Here is a 24003-nt window from a genome sequence, read left to right as displayed (position 1 = left end):
ATTATTCCTGTTTATTTCTTGTGGCAAAAATTGCAGAGCCACCTGTTGTAATGTAATATGAATGTCTTTGTCAACTGATGTCAAGTTGTTGTTGTTGTTGTTGTTTGCTTTCTGCTTGTTGTTGTGTGAACTGTTTAGTGAGCTGTACTTTGTATTCATATGTTACATCAACCTGCTGGGGGACGATGGATGGTAATTAGCTTATAGGGAACATAATCTGGCATTTTTACACATTTGTGTTTCATCCATATACACTGCCCTATTTTAAATAAATAAATACATATTGATACATTTTTTTTTAATTAATTTAAATTGGCAAATGGTTTCTAGAGATACCAGGTATATGAATACCTCCAAATATTATTAATTCAGAGGTATTTAAGTAGTTTTATTTAGTAATCCTTTAGACTCCCACTGCACCACTTTTAAGCAATTAGGGGACTACAGTATTGTAATTCTGTGACTTGAGAAAATGTACTTTCTTATCCTCTCCACCATAAACATAACCTTTCAGTTTCACTCGAACATGTGCAGTGAGTAAGCGTAATAAATCCTGAACGTACAGCGTAGATGTTTTGGACACTACATCCCCCAATAGGCTATTCTTTCCTAGAAAGTGAGTGATGCATGACAAATAAAGACCATGAAGTCACGTGCAGCCTCGATAATGTCAAGTCTTTATTGATATGGTGTCATACAGCAATTCATGAGTAGTAATAGCAGTAAAGATAATATCATGTCACCTACATTCAATCCCTAAGCTTTTGTAATCATGGCAGCTCTAATAAAGGCTAACAGAGAAAGAATAAATGACTAATCACCCCACTGGACAGAATCATACACATCACACACATGGCCAGATAAAAGCTGCTGGTGTTTTAAGGCATTTCACATCCGACAGTAATTTGCTCTATGGCTAAATCTTGATTGTTGGTTTTGGATGGTGGTGTACTGTATTGTCATTGTTTTCTTACAGTAGGTGGTGCTGCGCGTGCATTTAGAAATGTTTGGCAGTGCTGTAGAAGTAGTCGTGACATTTATTCTTCAGACACCAATTTAAAGTAGTTTTGGTTTACAGTGTAGAGGTAAAGGCTTGACATTTGCAACCACCAAGCATTCATTCATTGTTATAGCTGTATACTATAAAAATTTTGCTTTTATTTGTAAGTTCTTGTCTAGCTGAGTTTTTCTTCTGCTTCACACTGGAAATCCATTATCCATTACACAAAATGCCCAACTTTCAGATTTGCTGCCTCCTAAATAATTCCAGGTATGATAGGCCACTGTGTAGAGATACAAACACTACAGTACTAAGATACTCATCTCAAGCCTCAAGTTAAACAGCATGAACTCAATCCAGAACGGTCTGCGTTACAATCAGTAGTTTTCAGTTTTCAGTGTGAGTGCAGTGTGTCAGGGCGAGGATCGCCTCGAGAAGCAGCAGGAGAAGAAGAGGAAAGCTGTGTTAAAGTTGGCAGTGCACAAGCAGAAAAAAAGCTACAAGTCTCTTTTTTTATATACTGAAGGATTTCTAAGTAGTGAGGTCGTACTACAACAATCGTTTAATCCAGTCATGGCCAGAGTTACAAAGAGAGAGGTCGAGTGGTTTCAAACACATCTGAGTGTGGCAGCTTCTGACTGACTTTGAGGGGAGGGGGGGGGGGGGGGGGGTGACATTGGTTTTCCTCTGGCGGAGTGATATGGTATGGATTCTGGGGCTGAAATGAGTGTCAAGCATCATTAATGGCACATGGGAAATGGTATTTCTTACGCAATCAAAAACCAAATAGCTGATACAGACTCTTGTACATTTGTGCTAAAGCTTAATTTACATTCAGCCTCCTTTTGACCGTTCATCATGAAGAGAATTCACTTCTTGTTTCTTCTATGAGGTGATTTTCCACCCTTACAGCATCTTTGTTAACTCACTCTTTCCCCTCTATCCTTCATTGTGCTAACTGCTGAGTCATCACCAAATTAGGTAGTTTTTCCCATTCCTATATAAGTGTTTTGAAGAGGATCTTTCCCTCATATGTTCATAGCAGAGATCTACAGCCTACCTACTTCACTACCTTAAGTACAAGTTTAAACAGCAGTCTCAAATCTAGCTTACAGGCTAAAAAGGACGTCTATTACGTTTATAAATTAGCACAGTGTGCACGATGATGCTCAGCATGGTAAATGGTGAATAAAGACGACTTGAGCCGACTTCATGACACCCCGACAAACAACAAAATCGTGTTGAATGAGCAATGGATGGATTCCATGCAAGCATGACATCTACATACACCATGCATATTACACTCGCTAATACATGTGTCGTCTTGTTTGCTTCAAATCTCCTTTCAATTGCTACAAAAAGGAATTCAATGCTTGAACATTTTTTTGTAATTCCACTTCCAAACTGTCATGCAGGGCTGACTGGGTCGCAGCCAAACCACAGATCAGAGAAACTGTGCAAGAAGAGATTTAAGAAGTAAAAGAACTCCATTATTAGAAAAGACGCTAGCCTCTTTTAGTCTCTTAATGCCTCTTTTGTAAAGTATTGTTTACTTTAGCTGGTGTCCTACAATTGTAGACTGTGCTTCCTTACTTGACTGTCATGATGTCAGAATATCATTTCAGCCTTGCCGATAGCAGCTGATGTGTTTTGAATCTTGTGTCCTTTAAATGCGCAGACATGCTTCCATTGGAATGTGTTGAGATTATCTCACAGCTTGTGGTGGTAGTGAAGGATCAGAGATATCATCTGTTGTGTTTAAGTATGACTTATTGATCTTACATCAGTCCAGAGTGTGAAAAACCAGCTGAATATTATATATATGTCACTTCCAGAAGAAATGCTACCTTAGTGCTTGCTATTGTCAGCTGTTGAATGTGACTGAGAAAGAGAAGAGAACTGATGTGTTGTATTGAGTGATGGTTACAGTAGAGTTATAATGGATTTCCTTTTGGGAACTCATGTGGGGGGCAAAGGGGAAAGAGGAACCTATGTAAAACAAACATCTGGATCCTCCACTTCAAACACTTGTGGGAATTAAGCACACAACAGATCAGATAGAAATGATCACCACAAGTGCTTCGAGTAAAGGCCCAGGGTTTGCTTTAAAATAGGAGAAGAAGAAGAAAGGAATGGATTTTGGGGGCGGGGGGGTAAGGGAAGCTTTCGGGTTCAAAAACAGGCTTACAGTAAAGGCTTTTAGTTTTTCTGATTGGTGGGGATGTCGCTGGGGTCTTGTTGCTTCTCCATCTTCTTGGTGGTGATCACTGTCTCCTCATAAACTTCACGCTGGGAGACCTTGGCTCCAGACTTGCTCTGCTGCTCTTCGTCCTTCTTGGAGCCCTTGCCGGAGCTGGTGTAGACACGGGTCTGGTAGTTGTAGCTTTGCCCCATACCTGCGCTCATGGAGGTGCCGGGATAGGAGATCCCTGTCCCTATGCGGGTCTCCTCTCCTTCCAGCAGTTTCCTGCAGAGAGGATGACGAAGGGACGAGTTTAAAAAGGATAAATCATACAGGGACGGAAAGAAGAAAGTTCAACTTCCCTTATCTTCACCTTTGCGTTTTTTAATGTATGCTTTTTTTTACTTCCTTGTTACATCAGCATATCATAATTGATAGTAAGAGTAGTTCTTGAGAAAAAAAAATCTACCTGTATGCTGCAATTTCAATATCCAGAGCCATCTTAACATTCAGCAGATCCTGGTACTCCCTCAGGTGACGAGCCATCTCGTTCTTAGTGGTCCTCAACTCGTTCTCCAGCTCTGCCATGCCGTCCTAAGGGAAGGAAAAGCGTTAAAAAAAGAGATTTAACGCCTAGTAGGTCACAAATAATAGTCTGTGACCCCATTGTTGCAGGCCAGTTATCACAGCGCCCAAACAAAGACCTCTGTCAGTCCCTTTTTTTATATATAAAGCTGCATTGTTTGGCTAGAGTGTTTTATTAGCAAAAAAGGTTCAAATGTTTGTCCAGAAATTATATTCTTCATTAGATGTGATCTAACACAGTAGTGATGTAAAATGCCTCATTAAGAGCATTTACACTAAGTGGGCGTTGTCAGATGCAGCTGCTGAGCGTGCGCTCCCAGGGGAAAGAGTTTCAGCACCACGGACAGAGCCCCACTGACAGCAGCTGCTCCTGATATTATTCTTACCCTGACTTTCACTGCTTCAAAGAAACAAAGAAACGCTATACAGTTTATGTATTTAAATGCCAATAAACTTCTATTGAAGTGAAAATACACGTCCTGTTTTTATTTCCCTATTGTAAGTGTGAAACATGGCATTCATTTTATTACCTGGTAGTTTCCAATCTCCGCATTGTGCCTCTCCTCCATCTCACGCAGCTGCTTTTCCAGAGACTCGTTGGTTCCCCTCAGGCTCTCTATCTCGATGGTCTTGGACTGCAGCTGCCTCCTGAACTCGTTCATCTCCTCCCTGCTGGCTCGGATCGCCTCGTTACTCCGGGTGGCCTGATCGGACAGGTCGGCGAACTTGGTCTTGTACCACTCCTCTGCGGACTGCAGGTTCTTGGACGCCATGGACTCGTACTGGCCTCGGATCTCCTTCAGGGCGGAGGTGAGATCCGGTTTGGACACCTCCATCTCCACAGACACCTGGGCGGCCTGGATCATTTCCATCAGCTCAGCAACCTCCTCCTCGTGCACCTTCCTGAGGAAGTTGATCTCGTCCAGCAGAGATTCCACCTTCTTCTCCAGGTCCAGGCGCACCATGGTGGCATCATCCACGTCTTTCTTAAAAGCCTTGAGGGTGGCCTCCGCCTCCTCGCGGGCATGGAACTCCTCTTCGTACTTTCCCCTGAGCTTTTGCAGGTCTTCATCAATACCGTCCCTCTCGATCAGGATCTGGGACTTCTCCGCGTTCACCTCTTCCAGCTGGGAGCGCAGCTCACGGATCTCCTGCTGGTAGAGCTCGGCCAGCCGGGACGGCTCGGTCTGCCGCTGGCGCAGCGCGGTCAACTCCGTCTCCAGCACTTTGTTGTGCTGCTCCAAGTTGCGCACTTTGTCGATGAACATTGCAAAGCGGTCATTGAGACCTTGCATTTGCTCCTTCTCATTGGTGCGAACTATTTTGAACTCATTGTTAAGGGCGCTGCTCTGGGTCAGGTCGTAGCTCTCAAGCGGCATGGACGAGAAGGAGCGGCCCGACTTTCTGCTGTACGAGCCCATGGAGGTCACATTGCTCCGGGAAGCAGAGGAGGACCGGTAAGCTCCCCTGGAGGAGCCGCTAATCGCACTCCGGGATGGAGAGGATGCATAACGGGGAGAATCCCCGAAAATCTTCCGGTAGGAAGAGGAGGTGAAAACATCAGATCCGTAGTTCATGTTGGCTGGTATGGAGACAGAACAGCGCAGTGGGCGCGCCTCCTTTATATATGAAGGGGGAGCGACCCAATCACTAATTAATGCTCGCTGGGCTGGCAGCATCCGGACACGTCAGGTAGCCCCGTCTAGACCATATACGAATTAAAAAACAATTTTGTGCTTCATGTGAGCTAAGAAAAACTTCACAGTAGGATATAGGCTTCTGAGATTAGTTCGGGTGCACAGTTGCTCTTCTTTGTGTGGAGCAGATGAAACGGTCCTTTTTTGGCGCAGAGCTGACGCGTCAGTGTCCAAACACCTGTTAGACATTTTTTTAGACAACAAAACAATTATTTTCAGAACCTACATTTATGTGAGTGTTCTCTAGCTTTTTCAGCGTTTTGTTAGCTGAGAGAAAGTACCAAAGACCGAGATACTCCACCCAAATCACTCTAAACTGAAAGTGCACCGTGTCTTTTCTCGAGCAGAACAATGACGGTGCACTTTACTTTCAAAAAGTTTTTCTTTCAAAATTTGCATCGTTGCAACTGGTTGCAGGCACCTAACATTATTACTGTTCTCTCAATAATCGCAGCCAGTGACTTTCAACCAAATATCCTCTACATCTGCTTCCCCCCCCCCCCTTATGACAGAGCTTCAAATGTTTAGATCTACACCTGCTAATTCATTTCTTTAAAATGAAGACTTTACATTAGAAGAAGAACTTGTTAATTCAAGTGTCAGAAATATGAGAAGCATGGACCTTATGTTTACATTTGCATGTGAGGTAAATGTCGAATGTCTTGCAGTTGAATGTTCAAGAAGGAAGAGTGTCATATACATTAAAGTTACTCTTTACTCTTCACGATTTTAATCATTTGTTTGGTGTTCATCGAGTTTTGTTTAAGGTCCCTTGAACACAGTGTCAGGCTCACAGGCCTTTGCTGCCCTCTGTCGACAATTTGCAGAACGCAACAAAAAGACAAATGTTTCAGATATACTGAAGGCTGTCACTTGATACTGAGTTGTAAAATATTTTAGTAGATGCAGTCTACTGGCTTCTAAATACTCATGTCAAGTGATGATTGATGAACTGTGGAAGTGATATATGTTTGGTCAGTTTACCCCATAGCAGGAGACACAAGCTATCCCTATAACACATAAGCCCCGTGGAGTTACAGCAATGCAGGTTGAACATGGTATCATTGGGCTTTTCTTGCTCTTTTCCAGTGCCACATGTATGTTTATATGGTAAAAGTTCTTGAGTTTGTATAGCGCTGTTCTAGTCTTCTGACTACTTAAAGCGCTTTGACACCGCATGTGTACCCATTCACACACTGACGGCAGAGACTGATATGTAAAGAGTGCTTTATTAACTAACCCCATTCATACACACTCATACACCGACGATGAAGCAATGGGTTAAGTGTCTTGCCCAAGGACACATCGGACATGAACCCTCGACCTTCCGGTTGAAAGGCAACGACTCTACCAATTGAGCCACAGCCGCCTGATGACACAAACGTAATACGGATAAGGATAAGGACTGATAATATTAGTTATAGTAGTTGGAGTCGAGCAGCTCAAGATTAAAATAGTTATAATGATAATATAAATAAGACCAATATTTAAAAGTTGCAGCAGTTTGAGTCAGCAGGTCCATGGCAGAAAACTTTCATGTAACAGAAATATATAGAAGTAATATACATTTGCATATTTTCCTCTTTCAACAGCAGAGTATCTTTTTTTCCATTAAAATATTTGAGTGTTGAAGGGAAACAGAGGTGGATAAGGGAAAGCATTTTCATTTGATTTTATTTGTTCCACACATGGCAAAACACACAACATTCACAGAAAATGATTTTCAATGTATCACAATCCATGTTGGGAAAGGAGCAGGGAGAAGAATACATCTTTTTTTGCGTACCCCTCACTCAAAGAAAAAACAAAAAAAACAAGCGATATCTAGATGGTCTGTTTAATGACAATCACTTGGCAGCCAATTTCATAGCAACACAAATAAAATCATCAATTCAGAGTCTTTGACTTCACTTCCACATAAATAAAGAGGAAAGAACACACACACACACACACACACATAAACACACATATAGCTTTCAATTTCATAAAGTCTAATGAATCTCTTCTTGTACATTTTCTTAGTGAAATACAGTATATTCACACAGCTCTTCAAATCATTCTTTTTCTTTTTAAGGTTTATTTTTTTGAGAATTTTAAACCTTTATTTTAGAGAGAGAGAGTGGGGAAAGACATGCTGGAAAGGAGCCACAAGTCGGATTTGAAACCTTGGCTGCATGCTTGGAGGAAGGCCTCTGCCGTACCTGGGTTGCGCGCACTAACCACTAGGCTAGTGACTCCCCTCTTGAAAACATTCTTGAAATAATTCCACAGTTTGATTCCAACAACAGAAATGCACATCCGTTTTAAAGTTGTCGGTGCAAGCTGATCCACTTCACATTAAAATACAGAGTGAACCAGTGTGTACTGCACATTATAGACAATTAAAATAATCCACTAAGGCTAAAAAAATCAATGCACATATGCTTAACTAAAACTGAAGAGAGTAAAATCAAAGGCCAAGATGACAGCAGCTCGGCCTGCAGAGTCCCTGCTCTAAAAAGGATGAGCACATATGCATATGATGACAGCTCTACTGGAAAGTACCAAGGACAAATTATAAAAAGTGCACCTGGACAGAGAGGCTGATAAGACCTTTTTTGAAAGACATGAGTTTGACGACTGACACCATTATGTCTGACGGATTATTAAAAAAAATAAAAGGACCTGGAGGGGCCACCTTCAACCACCTGATAAAAATCACCTGATAAAAATCAGGCTAAAGCAACAGATGAAAGAAAGAAGGCTTTTCTCAACGCCTTCATCAAGGGGTTTAAACAGGGATGTTCCTGATAATTGTGTTAGTTCTCCTGCAGGAAACTCAAGGCTTTTTGACTCTGGAATGGAAGAATAAAAGAAGGATGATTGTTCTCAGACTTCGCTGTCTCTGGATCCTGACTTTGAGGAACGCTCTGCAAACTCTGAAGACTTTGATTTTAAATTGATGATACCTCAGACTTATAGAAACAAAGTGTTGTAATTCTATTTAGAAAGATATCTTAGACACATTTGAAACAAAGTGTTGTAATTCTATTTAGAAAGATATCTTAGACACATTTGTTTTAACATGAGCTAGATGAGCTTTCCAAGTTTATTTATCATCCATGATCACACCTAGAAAACAAAATTCAGACATTTCTTCAATATGAGCTCCATCTATAGCCAGCAAAAATGTTTTCATCCTTTTTTTGATTAGCAATAAACATAATTTGATTCAAATTTAAGGATAACAGGTTTTCATCAAACCATGATTTCAATTTGAACATTTCATTTTCTATACTTCCTGCTAGAGAGTTTCCTTTGAGTTCGGCCTTCGGGATCAAAAAAGGATTATCTCATTTTATTTCAGGATTGAATTTAAAGTCAAAATTCTCAGAAGTTAGAAAAAAATAACTCCAGTGCAAGTCTTTTCGTCCCCCGTTGTATAAGAAAGGATACATTTACTACAATTTTGATCTTTTCAACTTTCTTATAATCCTCTTAATTTTGGAACAATGTGAAAGAAAATGAAAAAGCACTTTGTACTGAATGTAAAGTTGTTATTGAACACAACACTTGTTCCTGTGTTGACTTTTACTCATGTTATTTTCTGTTTAACATGACTTTACAGGTGTGGAAAGTAGGAACATTTTTCAATTTCTAAGTACTTTAAGTTTTTTTTTAGAAAGTTCAGATCCACTTTGATGTCTTTCAGGTTTATGCTACTTTCCTTTGAGTCTACAAAACCTTGAATCATCTATTATTTGCAGATAATATGGTTTCTGTTTCATAAAAACAAAGGCTTGCAGCTTAACCACTTTAGAGATGGTATCTTTGACCTTGTCACCAGCAATGAGTCATTGATCTAAAGATATTTCAATCAGGAGAGACAAGTAAATGATTGAAAGATGAAAGGTTCATTTTACACATGTGACATAGAATGATTGTAAGAGAATCTTTGGCGCTTGAACTCTTCAGGGAGACAGGGTGTTTGAAGATGTCTGCCCTGAGCGGCAACAAGATCTATCCCCCCCTAGAGTCCAGACACTGGTGGTGGAGGTGTTAGCGGATGATGTCGTCTGGGTTGATGCGATGAAGAAGTTGATTGAACTGTGAAAACTAGAGTTGATGAGGAGATGGTTAATGATGTCATCTGAGGCAAACTGCGAAGGCTGGGGTTGACCGGACGATGGCTGTTGATGTCATCTGAGGCTGATGGAATGAAGGAGGTGATGAAACTGCAAAGGCTTGGTGGCGATGGGGAGGTGGAGGGTCGCTCGTAACGATGGCATGAATGAACTAGTGGAAAAGAAAGCCATTTTTAAAGAGCCCATATTATGCCCTTTTTGGGGTTCGTATATTTAATCTATGTACCTACTTTTGTACGTTCACAATAGCTAAAGTCCGAAAAAGTGTCTGTTTTCATGTACTGCTCCTCCTTGCTCTCTCTACGCTCTGAGTCCGTCAGCTACGCTCTGTTGAGCCCACACTGTTAGACCCCACGTGGGCCAAGTCTGCTCTGATTGGTCTGCCGATCCGCTCTGTCGTTATTGGTCAGTTGCTCAGCACGCATCTCGGAAATTTCAACATGAGCTGCAGGGCTTGCCACAACGAGCCAATGGGCTTAGATCAGTGATCTCACACTGACAATGACGTCGGACTGACACATTTTTATCGAGGGGGGCTAGAACCGAGCGTTACATACGGCTAATGCTGCAGCTAACAGGAGGACGTAGGAGAAGCTGCGTTTCCGTGGACTTTGAATTTTTGCACATAGGACACTTGGAAAACACACTAAAGAGCATATAAAACCAGAAAAAGTATAATATGGGACCTTTAAAAGAGACAGCAGCAATGTGATAGGCTAACAATGAGGGAGTGGAACAGTGCTATTGGATAGATGTGACCAGGTGATGATTACGAGAAGTTATGAGTGAGCATGCGTGGAGGAGTGATCTGACATGGTATAAGAATAAACAATAAAATGAGTGTGCAAAATATAGTCTTCCTGTCTGAACTTTCTCTAGAGCTACATATAACCAAACCCCTGGGCTGAAAGAAACTGGAATAAAACGGGTTCCTCTGGTTTCAGTCACAGGGGTAGTATCAGAATCAAATCTAATGACATGTCTGTTTACATACAAGGAATTTATCTTGGTTTTCCATGGGGAAAAAAAGTGGAATATTACAGTAGAAGCTAGTGAACAGCAGTACTCCTGCTGTCAGGGATACATCAGATACACAGTTTGAGAATGAGTACTTAACTACTAGATTACTTTTAGCCTACTTGAAAAATGAGCAGAGGATGCCCATGGAGGAAATAAGCACTTTACATTTGAAGAAAATCACCAAGAGGAAATGTTTTGGCCCCAATAAATTTGAGTCATTAGACAGCTTATCTTTATATTGTTTGGGAACATTTCATTTTCCACATTTCCTATTTATACCTGTCCTCTTTTTAACTACAGGCCTGTTTCAAATGATTAATTTAGTACATTTTAGTTAGTTTAGGTTTCTTGGATTGGTTTCATGAGTAGATCACTGCGACTGTCTCGTCAGTACTTAAATTCACAAAGGGCAGATTAATCTTTGCTATAAGATAATTAGATGCAAATCATCTCGGGTTTCGCTGTTAGAAGATGCAGGGCTGTGGCGTCACGTGTCACTCTGTGCCACGACGACGGTTAGTCCCGCCCCCTCTTGATAGACAGGATGAAGCCCCGCCCCCCCGCCGCCGTCTCATAACAACAGCTGGCAGCAGAAAGGGAGAGATAGCAAAGAGCAAGCGGAGCAGGAACACTCATCTGCTGCTTGGCTGTGTACAGTGTAGACATCACTGCTGCTTTCTGTAGGAAATTACACGAGCGACTCCTCCGACTTTGACACGGCTCACGGCGCATGCTCAGACTACCTGACAGTGCAGCAGTTTGATTCAGGAACTGAGAGGTGAGTACAGGAACGACTGTCACAGAGAAATCTGCCTTCGTACTTCGGAGGCTTTTGTTTTTTGAATCAAAGCCAGCTAAGGTTTTAGCCTCGCCCCGACCACTTCTTATGTTCCCTGTTACAGTGTGAAATAAAAGAGCAGGGCCGAGGTTGTTTGAGTTGAGCTAGCTCACATAGTTTAGCAAATACCAAGACGTCGATTTGAATCCTTGCAAAACATCGTTAGCTTGTAAAAGACACTTCAACATTAGCTCATCTCTGTTTACATCGGTGGTTTCGAGGGAAAAACACGGTAATATGTAAAGTAATTCAACAAACCAAATGGCTTCCGAAAAAGGGGGCGACAGCTAACGTTACGTGCAGCTTTTGTTGTAATGAACGTCGAGCCTTTCTTCTCTCTTAACCTGAGGCAACAAAGCCTGTAACAAGTTGTCTTGTTTCTCTTGCTGGGTGCAGGGCAGTCTTGAAGGTTTGCTTACTGCTTCGTCCCAAACCAGAGCTCCCCTCAGACCCCGCTGGACCCCTCACATTATGGATGATGGTTGTCACAAAGGCTGAAGATTAAAAAAAAAAAAAAAAAACATGCTCCAGATCAGAACTGAAAACAGGTTTTATTCGGTGCCAATTACCACAAACAAGCGGTGTTCACGTTTTAATTAAACACTGGAGGATGTGAAAAACAAATACGTTGAAGCTTTTGTGTCATTATCTCCCGTTAAGCTGTTCAGTCAACATTGATTGTGTTGTTTTGGTGGTCTGCTGCAGTGTTAGTGGCCCTGATGACAGTTCACCTCGTCCCCCTTATTCGAGGCTCCTTTGCATTTTGTGCTGGCAGAAGAAGAAGGAGAAAGCTGACCCCCTGTGTTTCCTTCCTGCAGTCCAAGCCTCTCCAGTGTCAACAGGAGAAATAAAAAAAAAAAAAACCAGACACCTCTGGCCATTCCAGAAAAGGGCAAGATTAGGCTTAAAGGCTGAGATTCATTAGGCACTTTCTTCTTCTGTCTTAGCTTGTTAACCTTTATTAACCAAAAATGATATGTAACTACTGCCAACACATTTAGCCTCCTAGTACAACCCGTGTAAAGAAGATTCAGTCTTGCATTTTTTGGCTTGGTTGTCCGACTTCAACTTTGTCATGATGACTGGAGGACTTTTTGCTAAGCCGTTAAACCATAACATGCTCCATTAGACGAACTAGGTTGGCCTCTCAACAATTTTTCATTCTCATAATTGAACACAGTGACCCCACTGATCCGACCTGATGTGTCTCCTGCCCTGTCATAAGCTCACCCATCAGTCCTCTGTTTGTTAGCACGACAGGAAAGCCCCTCATCGATAAAGATTCAGCTGTAGTTACTAAATCGTTCATAGCTCCTTAGTATCACTGCATAAACATATTTAAAAAAAAAAAACAGTTTAAACACACTGATCCTGCTGGTAGGAATGTCTCTGTTGGGATCAACTCAATTACATCTACCCGTCACACTAGTGTTGTAGTCAAGACCAAGACAAACCCGAGACCACAGTGCTCCGAGACCAAGACCATAAATACCACTGAAAAATCATAATCTTGTGTGCAGCAGGCGTGTCACTCATTTAGACCGTAACACCGGGAAGACTGCAGACACTGCAGGGCATAAAAATCAAACTGCAAATGAATTGAAGTTGTTTGTTGTTTTAGAAAGGGGCATTTTCCTTCTAATCACAGTAATGATGACATGGAAAAATAGCCTTTCAGTGGTGGTCTTGACCGGTCCTGATTTCAAATCCAGAGTCCGCCCAGTCCGAGACCCATACAAGACCAAGTAAAAATACTTTTAATTCCGAGGAGAGACAAAGATCTTTAAAAAGTGGTCTTGAGACCAAGACCTATTTGAGTACTAAGACGTTTTTTTAAGGAGAGCATTAAGTTCTCACGCCCACCATCATAATGTATTTCTTTTATTCTCCTCAGATTTTAAAAAGCTTTTAAACATGACAACTTCATGGAGTGACAGACTGCAGAACTATGCAGATTTGCCTGCCAACATGGACGGCCTGACCATGAAGAAATACAGAAGAGAGGCGTACCACAGGTAAGAGAGACATGTGGAGGTACTATGTGCGTTTCTGATTGTGTAAAACTACTTCCAGATGGAACTCCTTGAGCCTTTTATGATGTAAACTGAGCAGTCAGACAAAATAATTCCCCCCTCTATCGTAACTTAAACATACATTTCTGTGAAATGTAACTACTGATATCGTAACCAAGACTCTGAATTTACAACAACAAAGGCTTTGGACACAAAAATGGTTGTAACAAGAAAGTTTAATAATATCTTTGTAATACAACAAATGCCACACATGTAAAAACCTTTTCATTAGAAGAAATAGATTTTAGAAGTCAAAACTTTCTTCCATTGTAGGGACAAAGAACACAATAAGAGTTTAACATATAACTGCCATTAAGGTGAATAACCCCTAAATAAAAGCCTTAATTCTTTATAATGCTGGAGTCATGATTCAGAGATTTTGATTTTATCGAAGCTCCAGATGAAAGAACGAAATTTGACTAGTAGTATTTTTCATGCTGCTCGATCTGTTCACCATCTACTTAAACTTCCACTCAACTGATTTTAATGAAGGATCAAAGTAACCATAAGGCTGTGGAGTCTATACTACCTTTAATGGATCAGTGGATAATCATTAATCCAACCTAACACTGAGCAGTTACAGAAAGAGGAAGAGGATTCTCTGCTCACTTTTCTATATAATGTATAACTCAGTAGTGAATATGAAACATATGTCACATCATTTTTCCATCAGTGTGTTTAATTCACTGTGACGATATTTAAAGTGGAGCTGCAGCTGCTTTCTAAGAATGAGTTATCTTTATAAGGCCCTTTGCACCGACATGCTGTTTACTGTGGAACAGAGGCATGAACTGTTGAGTTTCACTCAGATGACACAAGTCATCAAATCAATAATGAGACTCATTGCTTAGATTTAAAGCACCATTAGAGCAGATTCTTCTCAGCTAAACTTTAGATTTTCTTTTCACTGTGTCACTTCTTTATGTTCATTAAAACAGTAATCAGTCTTAAGGATATAACTTGACCACGGGATCCTTCCGGGCCCCATCAGATATAACATCAGGCCCCAACTAACCCCTGCAGAATATCTATAATAACCACACCTCCATTAAACAAATGAGCCAATAAACATTTAATACTTAGTGTTACACCCTGACAATTTGAGATAATCACGAGAGAAAGTGTGACGTGTCCTCAGCAGCATCTGATTCAGCAGTCTTAGTTTCAGTATTTCTACAGACACACCTGACACACGTCATTACCTGAACACTTTCTTGTCACTCTTTACATGTAGCAAGTTTTTAAAGCTAGATTTTTAGTTTAAAGTTTTTAAAATGTCTTTAAAAACTTGGAAACAAAATATGAACTCTATTGCAGTTCAAATTAGAAATAAAAACTTAACTCAATAAATGAATGCACCTTTCAGACATTTAATCCATTTTAAGCATCATTGTTATACTTTTAAACTTGCTATAATTCATTTTCTAAAGGACATCTTTAACTTTCTAAAAGTTATTTTATTGGTTGGATACTTGAATTAAAAAGTCTACTGTTGTTAATGATAAACATCCAAATAATCTGAATGAGATTCAGCCACCATGACTAAAATAAGAATATAGTAGTTCTTCTCTTAACCTTTCTTCTTTAACACTGGATAGTGTCTCTCACCTGACATTAAAAACTGTTTTCAAAATACATATAAACAATACTGAGGCTGTATGCTCCTTTTTTGCACAAAAAACAAGTAAACACAATGAAACTGTAATTGTTGTGAGGACACTGTGGTATTCTATGAAAATAGGTTTAATTTATGTTCTAATATAATTTTTTAGAGCCCCTGTCAGTCATGGTCCTTTAGAATCACCCTATATTTTCTCTCCCATACACTGCCCCTGAACTTGACCATTAGGTGTAAATAGACTGTTGTATTGACCTGTCTCTGTATTTACTGGTCTTTACTTGGACACTAGTGACCTGTGATTACAGTCCCTTTGTAAGTGAGGCACTTCATAAGCATTAAGAGTTCAGGTTTTCTACAATACGGTCATCAAAACTGTTGATACTTTGATACTTTTTGATACCACCTGTTTTAAAATGATGTGACCTCCATTTTTTGATGGTCGATAATATCAGAAAGCACTCGAGCTTTTAAAAACAACTACAGATTTTCCATCATATTCCAAAGTGAGTGGGAGAGCAGTGGTGGTCCATTCAAAATCACAAGTTGGAAAATGTGGCTGTTTCTCGAGTTATTTTTGTGTTTCTTAAAGACACACAAGTCATGATTACAAACAGACCACAGAGGAAGAGACCCTGTCTAAAATGCACAAAATTCGAATACATCAGCAAAATTTTGGTACCAAAGCGTTGCTAACGTATTTGTTCATTTTAGACAGTGTGCTGGAGTTTTCTTTCAGCTTTTGGAAAAAAAAAAATGATGCCCTATGATGCCTTGGAAGTGGTGTCTCATGAAACAGGTATTAATAGTCTCACATTTTTACTAGTTTTGCATCAAAGTTCAAAATTCAGCTATTATGAAAACCCTATTGTATGATAGAATTTGTTATTTATTTACTCACATCTCAAACTTCCTCCCATGAGGTGACGCAGCCCAATTACATGGCAATGTCTCATACGTTGGTGATCTTTAACCTGGTCTATAAACAGATTTAACATCTATTTGTCTGTGTCTTGGGTGGGGTTTTAGGGCTGTTATGAAAAATTCCTCTCTGCTTCACTACAACATGTCACCAGGCTGTAAGAGGTCCTTGGAGTGAATGCTTGAATCCAAAGATTGTAATCAGCTTAGAAGCCAAACCGACGTCCTCTAAATGTCTTTTTTTTGTATCGATAAAGTCTGTTTTGGACACAAAAGGCAGGTCTTACAAAAAGTTACCCACCCTTGTTTCTTGAAACATCCTGTAGGCTTCCTGACTGAGAGGCTGATGTTAGGTGGGACTAATTACATGTCTGAGCAATAAAAGTGCATTGCTGTTAAATGTTTAACTAAGCCTTGGACATGTGTTTCCACCGGGTACTGCTGTTCTTTTACACCCTTATGTAATGTGCAATGCTCACAGGGTTTATGAAGCTGTCTCTCATCTGTTAGCTGTGTGTAATGTGCTGACATAAGTCACCCAGTCCCCTATACTCCCTATACCTCCCACCCCCTCCAGAAAGATACACGCCATCAAGCATCTATGCAAAGAACACAAAGATACTTGTGGCAGTTTTTTTTTTTAATTCACCACAGCTGCAGCTTTTTTTTTTTTAAATGTAGGACACAATTGAAGGTGACCTTTTGTGACAAAAGCCCTTTCCTTCAAAGTAAGAGGGAGGCTTGAGCAATGCAGCCTGATAGTGAGCTGTGTATCACATAGCAGAGGGCTGAGGACTCTGGCCGGCACAGATAAACTTTGTATCACAGGGAGTGGAATCACTGTCTTCAGGAGATTAGAGAGCAGTGGAACAAATCTGGCAGATTGTCGCACAGCTGGGATTCTCTTCTTGGTGTGGTGCGTCCTATGTGAGCTATTTGAAGCGTTAGTGTTGCTGTCAGAAGGACCAAAGTTGAGGCTGACTCCATGAACGCGGGTAAACAAGTCACACCCATTGTCAATACAGGTGATTAGGAGAAGCATCAGTGGGTGACTTTTACTTCACCTTACCCACAGGGGTTGGATAATGAATCACATGGGAAATGAAAACAGCAACAACAAATCACACAAAAGACTTAAATTCTAATCCTGTGCTGGGAAAGGCTAAGCTTCACCCTGCTTCACTGACAATGAAGTAGTACCTTTGTTGTGATGGCTTTAGACAAGTCTGAATGGAAACAGAATCAGGTCATGATTATTTGGATTTTATAACCCCCTCAATATCTTTAACCATGACTGAACACTACTTATTTAAATGTAATTACCATGGTAAATAATGGTAGTGTTGGGCCAACTTTAGAATTAAAGTACTTTTTAAAAAAAGTTTAGAAAATCCAAGTTTCTGGGTTTAAGTCCGACTTCTGAACTTGTTTGTCTTTGGTCATATGACTCACTGACAAAATTAGATTCTTTTCTGTGCCTAATTGATTGCTGATTCTTGCTAGCCTGAATATTTAACACCAATTATTTCAATCTGCTTGTGAGATTTCCTTTGTATGAATTGAATCAATCCAAGCAATGTCCCTCAAACATTTGACCTTATCTAAATAGGTTCCCCAAACCTTCCCCTGGTAATGTAAAGGTTCTTCTAAAATGAATACCATTAAAACAATTTACAAGTGATAGATTAAAACATTGACGCTTCAATAAGATTTGTCCATGTGCTATCTTAAATGAGTCAAATCTGCTCAATAAACCCATCCTGTAAGTGTTTACATGGATACAAATCTCAGTATGGTAAGCAGCTGTCGCTGGGGGGGCCGGGGCTTGCTTGATTCTACCTGACTTGTGATTGTTCTGGATGTCTTTGAGGGCCCGCAAACATCATGTTGCACAACAACAACCGTGACTGACAGCGCACAACAACAGAGAATGACGCGGAATAGCCACAATCATTTTTGCAACAAGTCAGAAAATGTCTGAATGGCAAGAAAGCAAAGAGAGAGAGAGGTGGGGGCATTGTTTGTGGGCCACAGCTGCCCTGTGCTGCCGGAGCTGATCAGAGTCAAAGTGAGATTTAATTTTGGACAGAATGCATCGCCAGTCGTCCGTTGGACTAAGATCTAAATGGGAACTTGTTCACTATGGATCTGCTGCCAGGTAATTCCCAACTGATTAAAACATTAGTGAGAATGTCGAGGTCACAGATTAATGACAAGATTAGCTGTCACTTCTGAGTTTGTGTATCACATTATTTTGCTATTATAGACTGATGTTCTGTTGTTTTTATTCCACTGACATGTTTTTGATTTCACTTTGGTTTATTTACATCTTACTTCAAGCATGATGAATATTGACTTGTGTGTAAATGTCCGCGAACACAGCTACATATGGAGTTGAGTCTCTGATGTTGGAGATTAGCTCAGTAGGTCTGTGCCAGCAGTCACAGTTAAGCTAGCAGTGTGTGTGTGTGTGTGTCTGCTCTATGGAAGCTGTGTCAGCCAGGCTATGTAAACATTATCTATCACTGTGGGCACCGTGGACCCCCTGACTACAGACTGATTTATGAGTCAGCACAGTTGATCTGTTTCCTGGAAGATTTGTCTCCAGAACTTAGTCCTAGGGGTTTTACTGCACTCAGCTTTGGAGTTTTGTTTCACTTCCTGTAGTCTCACCAGCTATGAGGCTAATCTGGTTGTTTTACTTCATAATAACTGAATACGTTTCTGTTGAATACATCCAGTCCAATGTTGCACTATTGTGTAACTATTAGAGGTGGCAGGGAAAATAGATACAGCATAGTATCGGGATATTTTGTGTGGCGTTATTATATTGTCTCATGGCTGATATTTTTTATTAAATTAATAGCAAATGTGCTTTTCTGTTTTTAATTGCTGGAGGGGTTGCACACAGTTCAGATTGTGAGGTGCATGCAGCATTTTACAGGGTTTGACTTGTGGGCTGGACTCCCGTGGTGTAGAAATAAACAGACTGAAGTGAGATGAATAGACTGAGAATGTTTTCTTATTGGAATAAAAAGTTCTTGATTTAGTTTAATCTTAATCTAAAGACTCAAATATCGTGATAATATCGTATCATGGGGCCTTTGGTGATTCCCACCCCAAGTAACCATGACAGTTTAATTAGAATTTAACGTTTTCTTTAGAAAGTGACTGCTTTTGTACTTTGATGTAAAAAGTAACATTATTGTTTGTGATATTCAGCGTTTTACTGTGTTTGTGTTCCAGTATTTTCAGATAATATCAATAATCATGATCTTAGTTGTAATATGTTTACATTTCACTTTGGACACTTTGGACACAGGTGCTGTTAAAGATAATTACTTTTATTATTATTAGTTATCACAGATTTTAAGCAAACTCTGAAAAATGAAATCAAGAAATAAAATGGTCTTAAAAAAACTCCTACTGTACCTTCAAGGTAAACAAGCACTCAATGACATTCAGTCACCAATACATGTGAAGGAAATGGATCATCATGGCAGGATCTTTAGTAGAGACTAAAACTTGTAAATTATAATTTTTCAAATCTCGGGCTGGTTATGTTATCTGAATTTAGTTCATGGTCTTGAAACATAAAGCAAACTGCAGACAGGTTTTTAACAACACATGTCTGTGTTTGATTTTTCTTGATAAAGGGTGTTTCTCTGAGTCACTTTAATCAAATGAAACTCATTACTCTAATAGCAAGGCAGGCCAAAATGTCATGTTTTTATTTCTCCCTTTCTTTCCCTTAAAGGTGTTATATTTAGAATTCTTACACTAAAAACGAAATTAATTAAAAATATACTAAACCTACGTTATAAATACTTTTCTGTTGAGTACTTCCATTAGCTCAAATATTTCCAACACTTATCAAAGCCAAAGTAATCCTTAATTTTATATTAGCAGATAAAATCACTCTAATGATTCCCTGTCAGCCTTGAAGTCATCTTTTGTTATTGTTTTGATTGAGAGCCCCCTGGCGACGCAGCATGAATTTACATGCTATGCGTTAAAGATCATTGAGTATTTGATTGTGGGTAAAACAGACTTGAGTTGTCAGTCATTCTAATTTTACAGAAACCACTTTTTATGGATACTGAATAGACCTATTACAGCCTCCTAAAATGGGTTATAGATGGGTCTGTTCAGTAACAGAAAAATCTATCTTATAGAGAGAATTACGGTAGTGATTGCTCCCGTATAAGATTCACTAATGAAAATGAAAAATCTGCTATTTTTCTGAATTAGCTACGTCATTCCTGAATGAATGAACTCATGCTTATGTTATTGTTGAATACTGCGTAGAAACTGAAACCTGTACCTCTACTTGTTTCCTCTATAGAGTGTTTGTCAACAGAAGCTTGGCGATGGAGAAGATTAAGTGCTTTGGCTTCGATATGGATTACACTCTAGCAGGTAAGCTGAACACACATTTGATTTATCACCCCCCCTGTGCTGCAGCTGAACAGTTGCTTTATCATTCATTTGATCTTTTATTTCATAAAAACTTTAAGTAAACTCCCCCCCCAAAAAAAAAAAAATAAATTGGTGTTGCATTATATATCGTTGGAAAGCCTGATTACTCACCATTACAACGAGGTATAACAGAAGAATATTGCAGGGGACTTTGGCAAAATAAATTTGGGCGCTACCCACACGTTTAGCTGTGTTGCTCATTCCACGAATGCACGATACCTCGTTGTAAACGTGACTAATCAGGCTTTCCAACGATATATAATACAAAACCAATTATTATTATTATTTTAAAAATATTTATTTTGGGGATTTTTGTGCCATTAATGGAGAGATAGGACAGTGGATAGAGTCGGAAATCAGGGAGACAGAGAGTGGGGAATGACGCACTAACCACTGCGCCACCAATTATTATTATTAAAGGGGCGAAATAATTGACCACATGAATGTTTCCAAACTTTCTTTTGAGGAGTTTAGGTATAGTAGCAGCCCTAAAACCTACTGCTGGTGCTCAAAAATCATTGGCCAAAGAAGTTTAGATGGATGACACTTATATTTCACCTATAAAACAAATTTTATTCTGAATTCCATCAAAAACATTTTAACCTATAGTGTGGAAAAATTTGGAGTTTGAGGGAGTATGTCTGTATTTTTCCTGCTTTTACATCGCAGGTCACACCTACACATTCACACCCATGCACACACTGATGGCAGAGGTTGCTCTAAATGTAAAGTGTCCATTAGTATTAACTAATCTAATTCATACACATTCATCCGCCGCAGACAAAGCCGCGGGAGCAAGTTGGAGAGTGTCTTGCTCAAGTTGTTAGCTGGGGATCCAACCCCCGGCCTTCCTCTACCACTGAGCCATTGGGTCGTATTATTTGTCACCTTTTAATCTTAAGTGAATCCCTAGTTGTTGAATCTCTTTCATCATTCTGTGTTTTGTGTAGATTTCAACTTCTGCAGAACTCTCTACTTTTAACTCTACATTTAGCTACTTTACCATTCCCCCTCCCCCCGAACTGCAGTTTGTTGTCCACAAACTACTATTTAGGTCAAAGTCAGTGACATATTTAGCACACCAAACACTTGGTGATCACACTGATCACACAACATAAAGTGTAGCTCCCAACAAAGCCGACTGTATGGAGGTTCTACTGACCAGTAACTAGGCCAAAAATATCCTGTTTTTGTTTTTTTTATGCAACTTTTTCTATGACTCAGCTCCAGTTTTTGGTCTCCCCGTCTCTATAAATACACCCTCCCTGACTCTGAAAACAGGTCAGGTTTGTTTGTTGAGTTCACCAGTGATGGCTCCCTTAAGAATGGGGATCACTCATAGTCCCTGTCTGGCTCTGTACCTCCATCCCTGTTCTGAGTGCAGGGGATTTTACAGACGCTCAGCTGTTGACATGACTCTCTTTATGGGAGCTCATAACCAACAGCTAATGTTTGCTAGAAGCATGCCTATCAAGTATCTCTTGGAGGGTGTTCAGGTTTTGACCACAGGCAGACTTCATCAACTCTGGTGTTGGTGTGACAGAAAGTCTGCTGGTGAACCGCAGCACCCTGGCCCACTGCAGTGTTTGTTTTTGGATGGGGTTAAAGCCAGTTCATATGTGCAAAGAGTTTCAGGTACTTTTCAGGAGTTTCAGGAATTATGTTAGGTTTGACAAAACTATGATTAAGGATATTTAGCAAGGTCTAACCCACATAGTTACTCTGTTCTAATAAAATAAATCCTATTGGTCAAAAGAAGGGAAAGGCAGAATGAGTATTTGTCAGTTGAAGTTTGTATTTACAGTATGAGGCCTGCATAAGGATAAGAATATGAGTTGTGTGATAACATTGATCAGTATTTGCAATAACAATATGAAGTGAAATCAATAACAGAAATTAAATAGTTCATGTTAGCTTTAACTCACAGTTACCTTGTATATCTGCTTCTTGCTTAACACACTGAGTTGGCACCAATTCATCCGAAGGAAGCTGATGACGTGTTTAAGCCTCATCTGGCGGCATCAAAATAATGTGAAAGCATGGCCATTATCCACAGGATAATCCAATACCCAGCCCTGATACTCGCAAACCTGTTCTGTCCCGTGCTAACCCAATGGGAGAAATACCAACAGTGAAAGTGTTTGAATAGAAGGAGAGGCATTGGCGAGAACATAACACAGAATCAGAAAAGTAAAGTGTTATTTTCTTGATTGTGTGCTAGTCCAGTGGAAGCCTGGCTTCATCCCGACTGCCATGGCCTTTCTGAGAGACAGAGACAGTAATACAACTGGGTTGATTTAAGTCCCACAGACACAAACTGCTCCTGGGTCACACAGGTCTGTGAGTGCCTTCAGGGTTCACACCGTTCACACACCTCAACCTGTGCACTCCTACCTTTGGGGCTACACACCACCTCCTGAAGGTCAATGACATCTTGAAATGAGCAAAATAAGAAATAACCAGCAGTTTTGACTCAGACTTTATTTTTTCTTTAATTTTACTTTTATATACTGATGAATAAATAAGCAGCAGCAGGGTAGAAATTGTCTATTGAGCAGAATATGTCGCCCCAAACACTGATAGCATTAATGGAGCCTTCACAAATTTTCATGCTACCCCTGCCACTAATGCACCCGCCATATCATGAACAAGCCCGATGCTCACACTCCTCTTTAGCACAAAGACTAAAGGACAGGACAGTTTTCCACTTGACTCAGTCCATTTTAAATAAACACAGACTAAGAGAGGAGGCGGGGCCTTCTGGGATTTAGTTTCTAATTTCCTCTTTACATGGTAGAGTATGAGTTAGCATTGATGCAGTGATGAACTGCGTTCACAGACTATGGTTGTTGAAAGTGTTCCTGAGCCCATGAAGTGATTTTTAATGCAGGGTCGCCTGAGGGTCCAAAGATCACAGCCACCCAATATTGGTTATTGTTCTTGTCCCCAGCATAAAGAGATTTCTTCAGATTCTCTGAATGTTTTTATGATATTTTGTAGTGTAAGTAATGAAATGCACAGATTCTACATGAGTTGTTGCGCAGGGCAATCAGAGTGGTGAACCCCTTTCCCATTTCTTCAGAGATGTATGAGTCAGTATGTGCTGTTTCATCAGATGTTTTTTAAGCATTGCACAACTTAAACAGCCTTTTGTTGCTCCTGTACCAACTTGTTTGAATAAGTTTGTCAGCATCAAATTCATATTGAGTTTAATCATTTGACATGTTGTCTTTGCGCTATGTTTAATTAAGTTTAGTGTTTTAATGTTTTGCCAATCTCCACCTTCTGTTTTATTTATATTTTAGTCAGTGTGCCAACTTTTTCGTGTCGGTGAGCATTTCTTCAGAATCAGGTCGGGCATGTTTTGAAATATTCTGTAAGACTTTGTAAACTAAACTAGTATAACGTGCTGCAACATTGCCTCATCTGTTCTCTGTGCTCCTCATGGGAACACATGATAACGCATA

General features: G+C 40.0%; 2 protein-coding genes across 2 annotated transcripts in view; one reads left to right on the top strand and one right to left on the bottom strand.

Annotated features, from left to right (window-relative positions):
• Positions 1-656: 656 nt before the first annotated feature.
• inab (internexin neuronal intermediate filament protein, alpha b) lies at positions 657-5765 on the bottom strand. Its single transcript, XM_061051039.1, has 3 exons — positions 4298-5765; positions 3652-3776; positions 657-3467 (listed from the first exon to the last, which is right to left on the bottom strand). The coding sequence occupies exons 1-3, from the start codon at positions 5444-5446 to the stop codon at positions 3200-3202; spliced, it is 1542 nt and encodes a 513-aa protein (XP_060907022.1). The 5' UTR covers positions 5447-5765; the 3' UTR covers positions 657-3199.
• Positions 5766-11178: 5413 nt separating this feature from the next.
• The window catches only part of nt5c2b (5'-nucleotidase, cytosolic IIb), a 27473-nt gene continuing 14648 nt past the window's right edge, over positions 11179-24003 (top strand). Inside the window, exons 1-3 of the mRNA XM_061051024.1 lie at positions 11179-11386; positions 13341-13461; positions 20403-20476. Of these exons, the coding sequence (XP_060907007.1) occupies positions 13361-13461; positions 20403-20476 (175 nt within the window). The 5' untranslated portion in view covers positions 11179-11386; positions 13341-13360. The remainder of the gene's footprint in view (positions 11387-13340; positions 13462-20402; positions 20477-24003) is intronic.

This window comes from Labrus mixtus, chromosome 2 (genome assembly GCF_963584025.1).
Source record: "Labrus mixtus chromosome 2, fLabMix1.1, whole genome shotgun sequence".
Classification (NCBI taxonomy): domain Eukaryota; kingdom Metazoa; phylum Chordata; class Actinopteri; order Labriformes; family Labridae; genus Labrus; species Labrus mixtus.
This window is presented reverse-complemented; position numbering and strand designations above follow the sequence as displayed.